This window comes from Melospiza melodia, chromosome 26 (assembly GCF_035770615.1).
Source record: "Melospiza melodia melodia isolate bMelMel2 chromosome 26, bMelMel2.pri, whole genome shotgun sequence".
Classification (NCBI taxonomy): Eukaryota; Metazoa; Chordata; class Aves; order Passeriformes; family Passerellidae; genus Melospiza; species Melospiza melodia.
This window is the reverse complement of record NC_086219.1, coordinates 4,935,251-4,951,711: the sequence shown is the minus strand read 5'-3', so window position 1 is coordinate 4,951,711 and position 16,461 is coordinate 4,935,251. Positions and strand designations below refer to the sequence as shown.

At 47.3% G+C, this 16,461-nt stretch overlaps 1 protein-coding gene across 2 annotated transcripts; it reads left to right on the top strand.

Annotated features, from left to right (window-relative positions):
- The first annotated feature begins 131 nt into the window (after positions 1 to 131).
- DRAXIN (dorsal inhibitory axon guidance protein) lies at positions 132 to 16,461 on the top strand. Of its 2 annotated transcripts, XM_063176968.1 has the most exons (8): positions 132 to 149; positions 519 to 596; positions 8,777 to 9,243; positions 10,554 to 10,741; positions 11,125 to 11,236; positions 11,572 to 11,661; positions 11,930 to 12,019; positions 15,448 to 16,461. In XM_063176968.1, exons 3-8 carry the CDS (start codon positions 8,799 to 8,801, stop codon positions 15,558 to 15,560), a joined length of 1,038 nt encoding a protein of 345 aa, XP_063033038.1. In that variant the 5' UTR covers positions 132 to 149; positions 519 to 596; positions 8,777 to 8,798; the 3' UTR covers positions 15,561 to 16,461. The 2 variants fall into 2 exon arrangements, with proteins under 2 accessions (XP_063033038.1, XP_063033037.1); XM_063176967.1 differs by lacking the exon at positions 132 to 149 and having other exon boundaries at positions 201 to 596.

The following is a 16,461-nucleotide window of genomic DNA, read 5'->3' as shown; positions in this document are numbered from 1 at the left end:
GGTCCCGGCGCCGCCACAGCTCCCCGGGCACGGCGGGGCCGGGGCTCGGTGCAGGGAGCGGGGCACGCTCAGCCACCAGCGGCTCTCCCTCCCCGGGACCTTAACGCGGGGAAAGGCCGCGGGAGAGCGGAGCCCGCCGCACCGCGCAGGTGAGCGGGGCTCACCGGCTCCCCGCCTCCCCGGGCTGCCACGCCTTTGTCTCCGGTCTTTGTCTGTCCCGTCCGTGCCCGGGGCAGGGAGCGCTGCTGCCACCAGCGCCCTGCGCTGTCGCACCCACCTCCTCCGTAGCACGCTGCCCCGGCATGGCCCGCACTCCTCCTGTGCCCCCCGCACGCCCAGAGCCCCTCCGCCCCTCGCAGCCCCACCTCCTCCCGCACCGTGCACCCCAGTCCCCCGGGATTCCCCATGTCCCCGATCCCTCTCCACATTCCCCCACTGCCTTCCCCCTGTCTCCTCCTCCTCTTCCTCCTCCTCCTCCTCCTCTCCTTTCGGGTTTGAACACCCCCTGCCCCCCGCAGACCTGCCTCCCCTCCGCCGCTCGCACAGCTCTGCCCTGCCCTGCCCGCCAGGCTCTCCGGACCGGCGCCTCCGGACAGGTAAGCAGCGCTGCCCGCGCCGGTGGATGCTCCGCCGAGCTGAATCCCCTCCGCTGTCTCAGGGGCTGGGGAGGAGTGGGGAGCACCTTCCCGCTTTCCGTGCGCCCCGGAGCAGACAAAGACACGGGGGCTGGCGGGGATGCCCCGTCCTGCCTCCGCCGGGATGCGCGGAGCTCCGGTTACGGCGGCGTCGCTCCGCTCGGACAGCGCCGGGGCCGGGGCGCGGTGCCTTCGGCCGGACCTATTGTCACCCGCGCTCCGGACTTTGCGGGTTTTACCACACGGGTCGGCTCCGTGCCAGTGCCTCGCAGGGATGGATGCGCGGTTCGGGCTCTGGGACACGCGTCCCACCGCCCCGCTGCGGGTCACTCCGGCCAGATTCCTCCCCACATCACTCTGGGAGGCAAAGTCTCCTCGGACAGAGGCACCGTCCCTCTCTCAGGGCTTGAGCCCCTCGCACACACCCCAAAGGAACGTCCCGGCTCCGAGCCAGCGATGCCGAGGGGAGATCCAAGCTTTTCCCACCGAGTCATTGTGTTTACAGAGCCCCTGCGTACCCGCGGCTTGCTGTCTGTTCTTCCTCTGTTGAGAAAACTGAGGTCTCGTTTCTAAATTAAATCAGCTTGGCATCAGTTAATGGCTTATTGCAACTAGTAATTAATCACGCAGAATTTAAGTGGCGCTTATCCAATTCGCACCTGAAGTTTTCTGTCAGCTGGAGGGTTTAGTGGAAGTGGTTTTGTATTGCCATGTCCTCTCCCTTGAGGAAGGAGGCATAATTCTATATACATGGTTCAAAGTGAGAATGTCATGCAAGGAGGGATGTTGAAAGGACAGGGATGTGTCTCTGTCTGTTTTGCCAGTCGAGACACTTCCCCGTCTCCCTCCCAGCAAAGATCAGGGCAAATCTGCCCCATTCTTCCCTGTAACACCAGCGAGTACTTTCCAGCTGGGTGAGCAGTGACCTCTCCTATTGATTGCGTCCCATTTGTCACCTGGCATTGGGCACAAAACCGGACAGTCTTCTCTGCCATGCTGACAGCAAACAACCCCATCTTGGGTGTGAATCTGAGGCTCACTGCTGTTTTAGTCTCTTTATTGGGTAGAGCAGGCTCTGTTTGATGGCAGGTCGCCTGTGATGCTGTGATGAAGTCCCAGAGGGAAGCAGAGCAGAGGGTTCTGCATATTCATTCACGGGCCCGCCTTGCCCTTCAAGGCAGTGGCTTGCTGGGCTGACCAGTCCCTGGCAGATGTTGTGCTGGGAAGCTCTCAGGGCAGCAGAAAGAGTGGCTCAGCTGTGCCTAGGGGCATGTATTGACTCGAAGGGGTCCAGGGTCAGCCAAACCTGGGGTGCTGGAGCTCAGCAGGGATTCGGGCAGCTCACAAGCCTGGGCTGCAGCACAGGGAGCTCCCTGGGCTGTGCTGTGAGAACAGATGAGTTCTGTGCTCACCAGGACAGCAGAGCACAGGCTGACAGTGGAGATGATGGGTGAGGGGAGTCCCAGCTCCAGCCCGGCAACTAATGGTGAGTGAATCAAGTTTCAAGTGGTCACTGGATACAGGGAGAGGCTTTGTGAAGGCACAGGGGTAGCTACAGCTACTTCTTAATGCCTTGCAAGCCTGAACCCTTATTTATTTACCTATTTCCCTTACTAATACATGAACCCTACAAAGACAATGAATTCTGGGCTTTGTTGTAACATGTGTTTTGTTTATAGCAATTTAGGAAAGGCAGCTCCTTACAATCCTTATGTCCTGTCTCTCCTGCCACTGATGCAATTGGTATGTTACTGAATTTGGCCCTTTCTATTCTGGAGTGCCAAAGTGAGAGAAAACAGCACAGGTAAAGGAACCAGGTGTTTCAAAGGGCAAAGTGGAGGAGGTGCTCAGGTAGCCTGAATATCTGCAGAGAGGAAATGTCTTGCATCACAGTCAGGAGGGACAAAGAAACTTTGGGGTCCAGTAAGTATGAAAGGCAAGATAGGGAGGAATGGTGATGATGGAAGCAAGAAACCTAAAAAGCAGGGCAGCTCTGAAAAGGAACACAAAAGGACTGAAGATCTGTGAGCAGGGAGCTGTTCTGTCATCCCAAGGATGTCTGGGACAACTGCAAAAACAATTCTTTACAAATTCTTTACAATTCTTGTGTGCAGGAGATATTGGAAAGAATAAAAATCTTAGTACTTTTGTCCTGGAAATGAAAAGAGAAGGGCAAATATTACCTGCCTGCTTTGGGAGACCCCACAAAGCTGGGATTGAGCTTTTAGACATGGGAAAGTCTCTTGGCAGATTGTCTGTGAACCTTCCCAGCGTTTGCCTCCAGAAACAGAAAAACAGATGGAAAGAGACCCAGCAGGGAAGTCAAATCTCATTTATCTGCACAATGCCATCCTCATGGCTCCAGCCAGCTCTCTGCATGTCAGCCACCACAGAGCCCACCCCATCCATTCTGCTCCAGGCCTTCTCAAGCCCATCCATCACCCCATGGCTCCTCATTTGCAGGGAGCCTGGCACACAGAGCTGGGTTTATTGTCTGCCATCCCTGCCACACAGGCACACACACACACAACACCCATGCAGATGCCCACACATTTTGTGTGTTGCTGCAGATTGGGGTTGTCTGGAGTCCAGGAAATCTTTACACATGTCTGCCAAAGCCTGAGCTTATCAGAGCCAAAAAAAAATCTAGCCCAGCACACGTGCTTGGGTCCAGCTTGGTTCAGCCCTTGAGCATAATAAATGCATCAAAGATCTTGACAGTCTCTCAGTTCAAGGGTTTTGTTGCCCTTGGGTGTGACATGAAGAAATGTGCAAAGTTAAAGCTAGGACTGTCAGATGTCATGTTTTAAGCGAGACACATGAATGGATGCAGATGATCTAATGTTCCTGTTTTGTCAAATCCAAACCAAATACACCAGGAACATTTTCAGAGTCTATTTCAGAGCCAAGGTGACACAACTGTATTTATAGCAGAAAAACATGAGAGAATTTCCATGTACCTGCTCAATCCTTGCAGGATTATGAGCAGAGAGCAGAAAAACAGCAATTATATTAGTGAGTCCAGAGAAGACTTCCCACAGGGAAAATTATCCAAGATGCAACCCCCCAGCCCCCCTCAATTTCACTTAGGGGGTTGTAAACATCCACTGATGTCTTAACCCAAAATGGATCAGAAATTGTGGCTGGAAAACAGCACCGTAACTCACTGCCCAGCCCTGAGTCCACACTCTGGGCAGCTCTTTGCAGTACTTGTGTTCATGTGAGAGGCAGATTTGCTGTCTCAGGTGCTTTGTAATCTTGAGGATCTAAAAGGTAGTGCTGGAAGAGGGGTGGAGCAATAAGGATGTAGGTCTGGTGTTGTGAGGAACCACAGGGGCAGCTTAACGTGGCAAATACTCCATCTATTTCCCTTGCTAATATATGAACCCTAAGAAGACAATGAATTCTGGGCTTGTTGAAATTGTGTGTTTGTTTATAGCAATTTAGAAAAGGCAGCTCCTTACAAGGCCAGACCTCTTTCTGCCTGGTGTGTGTCTCAGGCAGAATTTCATCCTTTGCAGGCTGCATCAGCAGGGTGAGAGCCTTGCTGTCATCAATGAGCCCAGGGCTAGCATGGATTTTTTTTGTGGACTGTGGTCCTGCTAGAAAAGAGGGTGAAGTTTATTTTGGTGTTCAACTTGTACGGCATTCACATTCTCTGAAAAAATCCCTTCACCCAGGGTTTTTCTCCTGGGAAGCTGTGAAGCCTCAGAGAAAAGGAAAACAATTCTTATCTCATTTGCTTCTCCTGTGTTGTGCTCCTTTAGAATGTGTTTGGAGATTGTTTACCCACAGGTGATTGTTTCATTGCATTCTGCTGGGAGTTGTTTTCACTCTTTGGCCAATCGGGGCCAAGCTGTGTTGGGGCTCTGGAAAGAGTCACGAGTTTTCATTATTATCTTTTTAGCCTTCTGTAAGTATCCATTCTGTATTCTTTAGTATAGTATAGTATAGTATAGTATAGTATAGTATAGTATAGTATAGTATAGTATAGTATAGTATAGTATAGTATACTAAAGGATGTATATACTATATTCTTCAATATAATAGAGTATCATAAAACAATAAATTAGCCTTCTGAGAACATAGAGCCAAATTCATCATTCCTGCCTTTATCTGAACATTCCCAGTAAATACAAAAAACCTGAGCACTGAGAGCTAGGGATGCTGTTGTGTTATCTAGCTGTCTTTTGTAGGTGTGAATTCTACAGGGTAAGAAAAATGAAGGAGGTGTGAAGAGTTTTCTGGAATTAAAGGTAGATCGGGACATGGAAACAAGTGGTTAGGAGAAGGCTGGGACTGCTTTGCCTCTAGCACAGCAGTGTTGTATTATCCCAAGACTTGTCCATGCACAGGTTTGGTGTAGCAAACAGCTCAGATTTCCCTGACAACAGCATAGAACAGGTTGTCAGCTAATGCAGGCACATTATTAATGCAAGATTCCCAGTGACAGTACCACAGTGACATTAACCTGCCCGTGCAGAGACGAGGCAATCCGTGTTCCTACCTGCATTTTCACCCTGGCTTGTGCCAACAAGACAGCTGGGCTGCTTAAATAAACACCCCCTGTGCTTTGAAGCAGACCTTCTGTTTAAGTGCCCTGCAGCATTTAGCTGCCTCCCAGCTCCCACTGAAAATCAGAATGTGTCTGTCAGATTCCCCATCAAAGGGACACATCTGTGAGAGTGAGATTGGAGACACCCTTGCATTCTCTTTGCACTTGTTCTCTCCTCTTGGTATTTTGCCTACAGATGAAAAGGTAAGATGCTCTTTATAGCTCTTTGAGTTGTTCTGAGTGATGTCTTAATCCAGCTGGTTCTTAAAGAGAAAATCCTAGGGAAAAAAAGCAAAGACCCCATGGTCTGGGGAAAAAAAGCAAATGGCCCCATGCAGAGCTGTGTGTTGATACTTGTTCTAGCAGTTTGGAAGAAGATCTTAAATTTTTTAAAATAGATTTAGCTGTCAGTCTGGTTTTCCTTTGTTCCAGGTAGCTGCCAATAAAATAGCATTTCTAGTGTTATGCCTTTGCGAGTGTGCTTCCCAGTGCCTCCTAAATCAGTCCTCAAGGAACAGTTTATTGTCTTTTATGGCCAGTAGAAATACCTGCTTTTTTGAAAACTGCATGAAAAGAAGGCCCCTGTGCTGCTGCCTCTTTGCAGAACTGAAAACACATTCCCAGGCCATGAACAGCAGCAGAGAGGAATCCTGGAAAGGCAGGATTGGCTGGGGAGTGCATGAGCAGGGTTTATTCAATTAACAGCATGAAGGCATCCCTCTCTTAACTCCAGGATGCTGCTGTGATGGCAAAGTTTTCACTGACTCAAAATTCTCCATATCTGTCTCTCAGGCTGGAAGGAAAGGGCAAAGGAAGAGGCCAAGCTACTCCTAGGGTATCTTCTGTCAGCTCCACACAAACTGGAGTCAGAATTGGCCTGAAAGGCTGTTACCTGGTGCCCTTCACAGGTTGCAGTGGCTGGTGTCATGCTTTGACACTGGCCAAACACCAGGCACACACAAAAGTTGTTTGTTCACCCTCTTATGCTATAGTTGGGCAGAAGAGAGGGGAAAAAATTAACAAATTTAATTGAGATTGAGATAAGGGCTGGCAGGAAAATACTCTAAGGGCAAAACAGGTTCAAATTTAAGGTATAAGTTAAATTTATTATTAACAGAGTCAGGGGAGGATAATGAGAAGTAAAAGAAGCCTTTAAAACACCTTTTCCCCTCCCCAGCCCTTCCCTCTTTTCCCCAACAGCACAGGCAGACAGGGCAGGGGGGTTTTGGTCAGTTTATCACTCAAGGTCTTGTTCTGTTCACTCGGGGAGAGGAATCTCCTCTGCTCTGCCTTGGGCTCCCTCCTGCAGGCAAGAACCACCCCAAAACGGCTGTGGTGTGGGTCACTCATCCACAGGGTGCACTCCTCAAAGGACAGGCTGCTCTAGCTTGGGAGCAGGGCCCCAAACTCTCTATCTATCTCTATCTCTATCTCTGGCAGCAGGGGCCCTCTCTCTCTGTTTGGGTCTCCTGCTGGATCCCAGCTTTCTCTGCCATCCCCCCTCTCCACCATGAGCACTTTTCCCAGGGCTGTGAGTGGATCTCTGCGTGCCCCATGGATTTCATGCATCACAAGGACACAGTTTGTTTTACCAGGCCCATCACCACAGCTTGCAGAGGAATCTCTGCTCCCAATGCCTGGAGCACCTGTTGGGAAAATTAATCCACAAACACCAGAGGTTTATGTCCAAAAAGGAGGCAGAGGAGTCCCTTTCTGGCTTTATTCCAATAAAGGGAGAGGCCATGGGGCATTCCCCTGGGGTCTCTCCAATTTTTGGAGCACCCAGCCTCCTTTTTATCCCAATTTCCAGCCACATTTCCCTTCTCTCTTTCCCCATTTCTGAGGTACTTGAGAGGTTCAGACTTCCCAAAATGCCTGATCCCAAAGATTTCCCTCTAATGTACAACCCTCCCTTTTAATTTTTAATTTTTATGGAATTCAGGGGTTTTTCTTCCCCATTGCTTCTTTCATCTTTCCATGTCTAATTTCATTTATCAGCAAACTGAAATTTTATTTGTAAAAGCAAATACCTTTTTCTATTCATCAATCAGTGGAATCCTTCCCATTTCTTTTACCTCCCAGTGCCAGTTTTATCTACCAGCAGCCCCACAGCTGGTTTGCAAAGACAATTCCATTATTCCTCTCCCACCTCCTTCCCTTCCCTTTGGCTCTGTTGGACATGGTGATGCTTCTAGCAGCTTCTTACCCCTGTGGCCCCCTCCCTGCTACCAAAAACCAGGCTGTGCCAAATCAACAGGCTGGCCAAGCAGCAAATCACCTGGAGGAGGGAGTATGAGCCCCTGTGATTAAGCAGCAAAGTGGTTCTCCTGGTGAACAGATGGAAATCAGGTGCAGCCAAGTGCTGAGGTGCATGAAGACTGAGATGGGGTTGAGTGGAAAGCTGTGGCTGTAACTCTGACAGTGTTCCTCAAACATTAGCACTGGCCTGGTTTTGTGGCAGCCAGAATCCCAGGGAACTCTTAAAATCAAAATCCCAGGTTTTAAGCATGTCTTCATGCTGTCTAGAGAGAGAGGGACAGTCTGGAAAAGCTGCACTAGAAACGCTGCAAATTCCTTCCCCCATTTTGTGGAAAAGGACAGGGGAGAATGACTGAATAACTTAATTAGAGAATGCTCTGACTTGCACAGAGCACGAAGCCACAACGTCCCAAAGCCACGTCTTGTGACACAAACAAAAGGATGAAAGAAGACCCTCAAAGACATGGCAGTGAAGCAGAATGAATGAGAACAGTCTGCAGCCACTGTGCTGGTGGACTCAGTGAAACTTGGTCTCGATGTTCTTGGGACTCAGATTGCCCTCCCAGTGACAGCCTTGCCTGGTGACCTGTGCAGGACCAAGGAAGGAGAGTGGGACAAGCTCAGGAAACCTCAGCCTGCCTTTGCCCTTGGGTGCTTTGGACCAGCATCCCCTGCTCTGCTGACAGCCTTTTTATTTCCCTGCCATGCCATGGGGTATCAGCACAAAATCTCCAGTGTTTTTTTTCTTTCTTTGACCAATTTCCACCACCCTGAAGCTGCATGCAAGCACGTGTGGAAGTCTCTTGTCTTGAGCTGCTCAGGGCTGTTACTGGTCCTGCGTGGCCACCATCTGCCTCCAGTTCTGTTCATTTTGACATCTCCATTGCAAGAAAACCAGCTGTGAGGAGGGGCCGGTGCCCCCAGCCCAGGGTGCCAGCCTGGCAGCTGGTATTGTGCCAGGCTTCAGAGCTGTGGGCAGCAGCCAGCCCCCCCAGCCCCTCAGATGGTGGCTGTGAATAGCAGGGTAGGGGGGCTGGTGGGGAATCAAAGGCAAGTGTCCTGCTGATTGATGACCTCATTTGCACATGAAACTGGGACTTCTCAGCCCTGCAGGCCCTGCACATGTGTCTCAGCTGCTCTAACCAGGGACAAGAGGAGATAAGCAAAGAGGGAATAACTTGCTTCCACCTCAGGACACCATAATGGTTTTTATCTAAGTGTCACCATAATGGTTTTTATCTAAGTGTTCTAGGACTGATTCTTGATGGTCTTTACAGTTCCTAAGTGTTGGTTGCTTTTTTTTTACCCCCCTTTTTTTTAATTGCAGGTGAGCCAGAGCACCCACGATTATGGAAACTTCTTCCACCTTCTCTTCTTTCCTTTTCCTGTGCGTGCTGCTTCTTTCAGACATCAGCCTTGCAATCTCCCTGAACCCTGGCACAAAGCTCAAAAATGCCCCAGGGAGCAACCACCACCTCCAAAACCAAGAGATGTGGCTGCAGCAGCCCAGAACTGGGCGCCACCACAGGCAAGGCTTGGCCAAGAAGGAGAAGATGCCTTCAAGAGGGCAGCTGGCTGGGGAAGAGAGCCTCAGGATGGGCAGTGGAGCTTCAGCTGTGGAAGAGCTGGGGGCAGAGGGACAGCCAGCAGCCCTGAAGCAGAATAAGGATGTTTTCCTGGGGTTTGAATCGTATCCTGAGAGGGAAAACCAGTCGCCAGGCTCTGAGAAAGGAAAGAAGCAGAACCGAGAGCATCGTCGGTACAGCCGCAGGGACAGGCTCAAACATCACCGAGGTACTGGAGCCCCAAGGGGAGCTGGTGGCACTGGGAATGAGCATCTCCAAGAGGAGGCAGCTGTGGGGGAGCCACGTGTGTGTGTGTGCAGGGTGTGGAGTGTGTGTGTTTGCCTGCTCTGGGGGGAAAATGTGCCAAACAAAAGTAGCGCAAGAAAAAAGGGGAACTGCAGAAGCAGAATTTAGTGCTGGCTGCAATTTTGTGAAAATGACCTGGTTTGTCTTACATGGGGAGCTCTGAGAGACCCTAAGACTTGAGGGACTGTTTTAGGGTGGTCTGTTTTGTTTTTATTTTCCTTTTTAGCAAGTGGTCCAAATTAGGAACAAATATGTCTAAGCCATGCTCAATCTCTCCATTGACTTCAAAAAAATAATGAGAATTAGAAAAAACACAACCCCCTTATTTTGTTTTGAAGAGCAGTTTCTTCTCACCAGAGCTTGTACCCTTCTATGTTTATGCTGAACAACAACAACAACAAAAAATTCAGATTTTGCATATGTGAAATTGCAGTGATAACTTTAAAATGTTGCTTGATTTTGACTGGGACTGCTTTCCTTAGCAGGTCAGGTTGTGGGTGGGTGTTTCTGTGGTAAACCTTGAGTTCTGTTAAAACGAGGCAATTTGTGTCAATCTACACTGTGTGACAAGCTGGGTGTCACGTCCTTGGGTTCCATCCTTCACTCCTCCCTGCCTCAGTAAGAAGAGCTCCATTGTTTTTTTCAGAGGGCTGACTAAACAGCTTGTGTTAGCAATATGAAAGAACATGCAACAAAACTGGTTTGAAGCAATGTTTGCAGACTACAAACAGGGCTTATTTCTTGAGGTTAACTTAAGGTCTGTATTTAAATTAATACTTATGAAGAAGATGGACATATCTGTGAAGGTAATTTCAAGGTAGGTAAGTCCTGACTTGAGCTACATTGAAGTAACTCACTACTAAAATCAAATAAGAATGTATTCACAGGTATTTGCAATAGCTTAATCCATTGGTTTAAAAATGGTTAAACAGGTACATTTTGTACTTTTGAGACCACAAAAAAACATGTTTTGCTTCTTAAACAAGAGACAGATCTTGAGGGAGGTGTGATTTTGTATGTCTTAAGCTTGTAAAAATCAAGCTGCATATACTCTGGAGCTGATTTATCACTGTAATAGCTTATTACTCTGTTATACTGTGGTTAAAACAGCTGCTCAGGATCATGGAAGAGTGGTTGGCAACTGGATGAAACATGAATTCTTTTGATTCAAATTTGTCACTCAGAGAAAAGGGATGAGAAAGGTAATGCCACTGTACCTGTTTCCCTCTGCAGGGAAGACTGCTGGTGCTGGGCCAAGCTCCCTGTACAAGAAACCCAAAAGCTCTGAAGAACAGTTTCAAAATCTCCAGGCAGAGGAAGCTCCAAGTCTGACTCCCAGCCCACTGCTCACTGCTGCACTGGACACAGCTGTTTCCACAGAGGAGCCTCCTGTTCTTCCAGCCACCTCACCACGGTCACAGGTAAGGAGACAGCTGGGAGCTGTTCTGTACCTCCAAGCCTTGCCTCCCCCTCAGCTATCCAGATCCACTGAGTTTCAAGGACCACAGAGACAGTAGAAGCACTTGACTGAAGTGCCAGCATGTCCCAGTGCATGTTGCTCACCTTTTGTTGTCGCACAGAAGCAGTGGAAACTTCCCTCTTGCCCTCAGCCTCAACAAGGGAAAGGATTTTGCTTTTGAAAATGAGATGCCTGGAATCCCCAGTGGATAAGACAGGAGTGGAGGAGGGGAGAGGCAATAAAGACTTTTTAATGTAAAAGCACCATGAAAATTTGCAAAGACTTCAGTGTCTCTACAGAAGTGCAATCCATTGTCTATCTGGTTTATTTTTTTGTGGTTTGCAGGCTCGCCTCAGGCAAGATGGGGATGTGATGCCCACCTTGGATATGGCACTCTTTGACTGGACTGATTATGAGGATCTCAAACCAGAAATGTGGCCATCTGCTAAAAAGAAAGGTGCTAAACCTCCCTTCCTCTTTCCCAAAAGTCATCCTGTAAGGCTTGTCTATGATTGTATTCATAGATGTGCTGAAGAACAGGAGATCACAGAGGTGGGGGAAGAGAGAAGCAGCATAATGCTGATTGAGTTTTGTGCTCGGTTTCAGAATGCTTCTCATTTTGGATATTTGGAGGGCAGAATAAAAATTATAAATGGGGAGAGGAATAGACTATGAAGGTTTAGAGTTCAAACTCATGAAATTTGAGGCTGTTTTTACCCTGGAAAAATATCTTCTCCAAAATGAAAACACTAGCGCGAAATTTTCTATCAGAATCTTTTTTTTTTTACACAGAAAAACGCCGCAGTAAGAGCCCCAACAGTGGAAATGAAACCACAACAGCTGAAGGAGAGCCATGTGATCACCACCTTGACTGCCCCCCAGGTCAGCATCAGCCTGGCAGAGCCATTTCTCCAAACATGGGGTGTTTGAAATCCAGCTCAGGTTTTTAGACACGCATTCCAATCTCTACTAGTGATAGGAAGTGGTGTGCAAGGGAAGAGCAGAGGCTCTCTAGGTGTGTGGTGGGGACCAGATAATGTCTGTACAATGCCATGGGTGTTTATTTGTAAAATAAGGCTGTCATGGGTGTCAGTAGCCCTGCAGGTAAGGGCACACCTGAGCTGTGCTGACCCCTGCTCCTGTGTTGCAGGCTCTTGCTGTGACCTACGTGAACACCTCTGCAAGCCACACAATCGAGGCCTTAACAACAAGTGCTATGATGACTGTATGTGCACTGAAGGTGAGTGCAGCTCTTTGCTCCCTGTCTTGCTTTAAAAGACAGCTGTCTGCCAAGGAAGGCAGGAACCTCCCTTGGAATGGAAAATGTGAACCCCTTCCCTCCAAATTATTATAGCTTTGAAATTACAGGGCTTTGTGGCAAAGATATGAGGAAAGGAGTAACAGTTCTTTAATATCTATCTATCTATCTATCTATCTATCTATCTATCTATCTATCTATCTATCTATCTATCTATCTATCTTTTTATCTTTATATCTATAGCTGTAGCAGGCACAGGGCCTGCAAGGCCTCCATGGAGTTCAGCAGCCTAAGACAGAAAATGCCAAGTCATGATGACTGGACCTAAGCCCCTTTTTCCACCTTTAGACCCTTGCTTATCTCTCTTAAGACTATAAGTTACTTTCCTTTTGACCCTTACTGTTGGACAATTTCTAAAACTCTTGTACTCTATATAAAGAGCTACTTTTGCCCAGCTTAGGAGAAGAGCTGTTCCTGAGACTTTCACAGAGGCTGCAAATAAATCCATCCCCGTGGAACTTCACACAGACTTCTCCTCTGTCTCCTTGTGTCTGCCTAAGGCACTTAGCAAGCTGAAGAGATGAAATCACAAAAGGAGCTGATAATCACAAAGAGCTGAGCTTGCTAAGGTAGCCTGTGGCTGGGAATTGCCTGGGAGCCCAGGGAAGCTGTGCTGAACAAAGCTGTGGTGGTGTTCACAGGGGTCCCAGGACGAGGGAAGAGATGAGGATCTGACTCCATGTTTCAGAAGGTTGACTTATTATTTGATGATATATATTATATTAAAGGAAAATTATATATTAAAATTATACTAAAAGAATAGAGAAAGGATTCATCAGAAGGCTAGAAAGGGATAGAAAGGAATGATAAAATCTTGTGATTGACCAGAGAGTCCAAGACAGCTGGACTGTGATTGGCCATTAATTAAAAACAACTACATGAGACCAATCAAAGATGCACCTGTTGCATTCCACAGCAGCAGATAATCAATGTTTACATTTCATTTCTGAGGCCTCTCAGCTTCTCAGGAGAAAAGACCCTAATGAAAGGATTTTTCATAAAACCTGTCTGTGACACAAGGCTGCACTATGTGGAGCAGCAATGGCCAGCTGGGGATACCCTTGTGCCTAACATGACTTCCACAAGTTAATTTCAACTGAGCTTGTAGCAATTTAGTAGAGTCTGGGGCAGACTCAAGCTTCTGTTTCTTAAAACTATTTCTGAAGCATCCACATCAGCCTTTACCAGGCAGGTGCATTATGAAAGTGTTAAAAGGCACTCACTCTTCTAGTCTGAACATGTTCAGGATCAGCTCCAGGCACTGAGTCTTGCCTGCCAGTAAAACTGTTTGCCAAGCTTTGTGACCTGCATTAGGTACCTAGTGATTTGACCAGGCTGTTTGCCTACTTTTCACCCAGTTCAATGGGCAGCTTTCCTGGAGTTGCAATGTTAAATGATAGTCTTCACCCTGGGTGTGTTGTGTAACACCACAAGGTCCTAATCAGAGATGACCTTCTGATAGATTAGCCTAGAAACAAGAATTGTGTTTCTGCAATCCTTAATGAGGCTGCCCCAGGCCCTGCTTTGTCCTTAAGCTAGTTATCAGTTGATAGGAAATATGCATCCTGTGCAGCATAAAAAAGATCCCCAGAGAGGGGAGATCCAGGTAAGACAGACAAGAGGCTTAGATAAGAGTAGAGCTCTGATCTTGCATGCTCCCCTTTTAGGAGGCCAGTTTGCCCTGGGGTGATTGGTAATGAGGGGCACAAACCCAGCTTTTTAAGGAAGCTGGTCTCAATGTAGCCCAGGGACATAATTCCCAAGGACTGCTGTGTGACATCATCTGGATCTCCAGTGTACAACCAAGGAAAGTTTTGAGCTGTCTCATTACAAAAGCTAGAAATCCTCTGCTGCCTGCTCTAGAAGTGAAAAGAACTGCAGTTTCTAGAATGATCAAATCAGCTCCTGGCAAGCCCAGTGACAAGATCCTGCACTACTGAAAAGCAGGGTTTTCATGAGAATTAGTTCCCCAAAGTCTATCCACCCTGTTTGGCCCAACTAGTTACACATTCTGGTGTAACAAAGTCAGACAAGAAACAGCATAAAATCAACCTCTTGGAGGCAGAAACCAAATAGTTACCACGACCAGAGGCTCACATTACCTTCCACTGCCATGGGAGAATATGTACTCATGGTTTTTACAAATAAATTCCTTTTTTCCCCTTCATACTCACCCATGCTATATTAGCTAGCTTCCTTCAGACCGTGCACATTGAGCATCTAAAACAGAGAAATTAAAGGAGATGAGCAGTGGGTTTTGGATCAGACCTCCCAGTAATAACACTTCAAAGCCTCTTCCCTTCTCTCTTGAAGTTTCAGAGAAATAAATAGCAAGGGGAGGTCCCTAGTCATTGCTGCTGCACATTAAGTCTGTAGTAATTTCCCAGTGGAGAGATTACTTAGACAGTAATGGGAAGTAATAGGAGGAAACCAAGCAGGGCTTCCATAAAATCACTGGAAACAATTGGAATAATTCATTGGCATTTCAAGAATCCAGGGAAACCTGACTGAACAATGAATCCCAAACCAGAACAGTGAGCCAAACAGAATGGCAATGCCCAGAGAGCAATAGGCCTTGAATGTGAGGCATTTCTCTCCCACCCTATTTGACACAGCACCAGGACTGTCCCCAGTGCAGCAGTATCTGAGGCAGAGAAATAGTTGGTGTCACTGCTGTAGTGAGCCCTGGTCCCTCCTCACTTCTGCACATTGTGAAAAATGCCAATCACTTGGTTTTAGAATTTTAAAAGTGCAATAGTAATAAAATGGTTATAAAAATAGCAATATAATTAGAGTAATAAAAATTTGAACAATTGGGATTATGACAATACGAGACAATAAAAACAGAGAGTTACAGACAGTCTGGGTACCTCTTTCTGGGCAAACTAAGCCCAGAAAAGGACCCACGTTCACAGAGGATTAACCCTTAAAAGCAACAGCCCGTTGCATATTCATACAGCTCATCCATGATGCATAAATTCCATCAAACACAGGATTCTGTCTGGGCAGTGTCAGCTTCTTCCTCTGAATCCTGACAGGGTCTTCAGGACTGAGCAAGGCAGGAAGAAGTTTGTTCTGATAAGGGAGCAATAAATTCTTTCTCTGAAAGATTTAGGTGTCCTGTGGCTGCTGTCTTGGTGGGAGTATCTCACCCCTGTCTTTAAAAAAAGTATCTTACATAGCATAGTTTCTATTTTAACATTTTGTTATAACCCAAAACTATATTTAACACACTACTTAAGAAAATTAACACAGCATAACTTTCTAGCACAACACATGCAACATTCACTTTAATATTTTGCAAAAAGCCAATGATAAATGACACATTTTTCACAACATCTTTTCCATAGGGCTGCGCTGTTACGCCAAATTCCACCGGAACCGAAGAGTGACCCGGAGGAAGGGGCGCTGTGTGGAGCCCGACTCAGCCAACGGAGAGCAGGGATCTTTCATTAACGTTTAGGAGGGTGGGACTCCTGCCTGCATGGTCAGGAGCTGGGCTCAAACTCTTTATACCTAGCAGTGGGAATTAGAGGGAAAAGCTGAGCAAATGAGGGAAGCTGCAGGCTCTGAACGTGCCAGGTCCCAGCTAGACTGAAATTGGTGTTCATTATAAGTACAGTGGCATCAGCCCTTTCCACAGCAGGACTGCACTCCCTGTCCCTCCCTTCAGCACATTCCTGCCACTGAATTGAGTCCCCCCCTCCTAGTTAGTGAGCAATGATCATGACTCCCATTCTGATGGTCCTGGCAGCAAAAGCTGTGCAGTTTCATCTTCTCTCAAGACAGGCAAGATGTGGAAGATCCTTCAGGGCCAAGGGGATATGAGCTTAAGCTTTACCCCTTAATTATTGCTTGAGAATAAAGGTAGACAGATCCTCCTTAAGGACTGGAAGTTCCTAGAGGAGAGGAAATTTGTAGCATCCAGGTGGAATCAAAGATGGGAGATTGATCAGCTGCCTGCCCAGGTGAGAGAGGCAGACCTCTTGCTCTCTCCCTTTTTCACTGCTCCAGACATATTCCTTAGCTATTCCACACTACCACTGCATCCTGGGACCTGTCATCTTTGGGACCATCCAATCCCACTCCATCCCTCCTTTCTTGCTTTCAGAGAACCACCTGGTTTCTGCAAGGATGTGGCAACACATCCCAGCCTGTAGCTCTCACTCATTTTTCTATCCTGCCAGGTCTGTTATTTTTAATTACTATTTTTAGGAGCTTTCTGGGGAAGTGATAGTTTTCCTAGTGAGCCAAAAATATTTTTTTTGGTAACAAGAGATAGGGACAGGTTGTTCCATTGTAGTAAAACCTGTGACATGTTGCATGTGTGTTTCTGTGATATGTAAATAAAGATATGATGGATA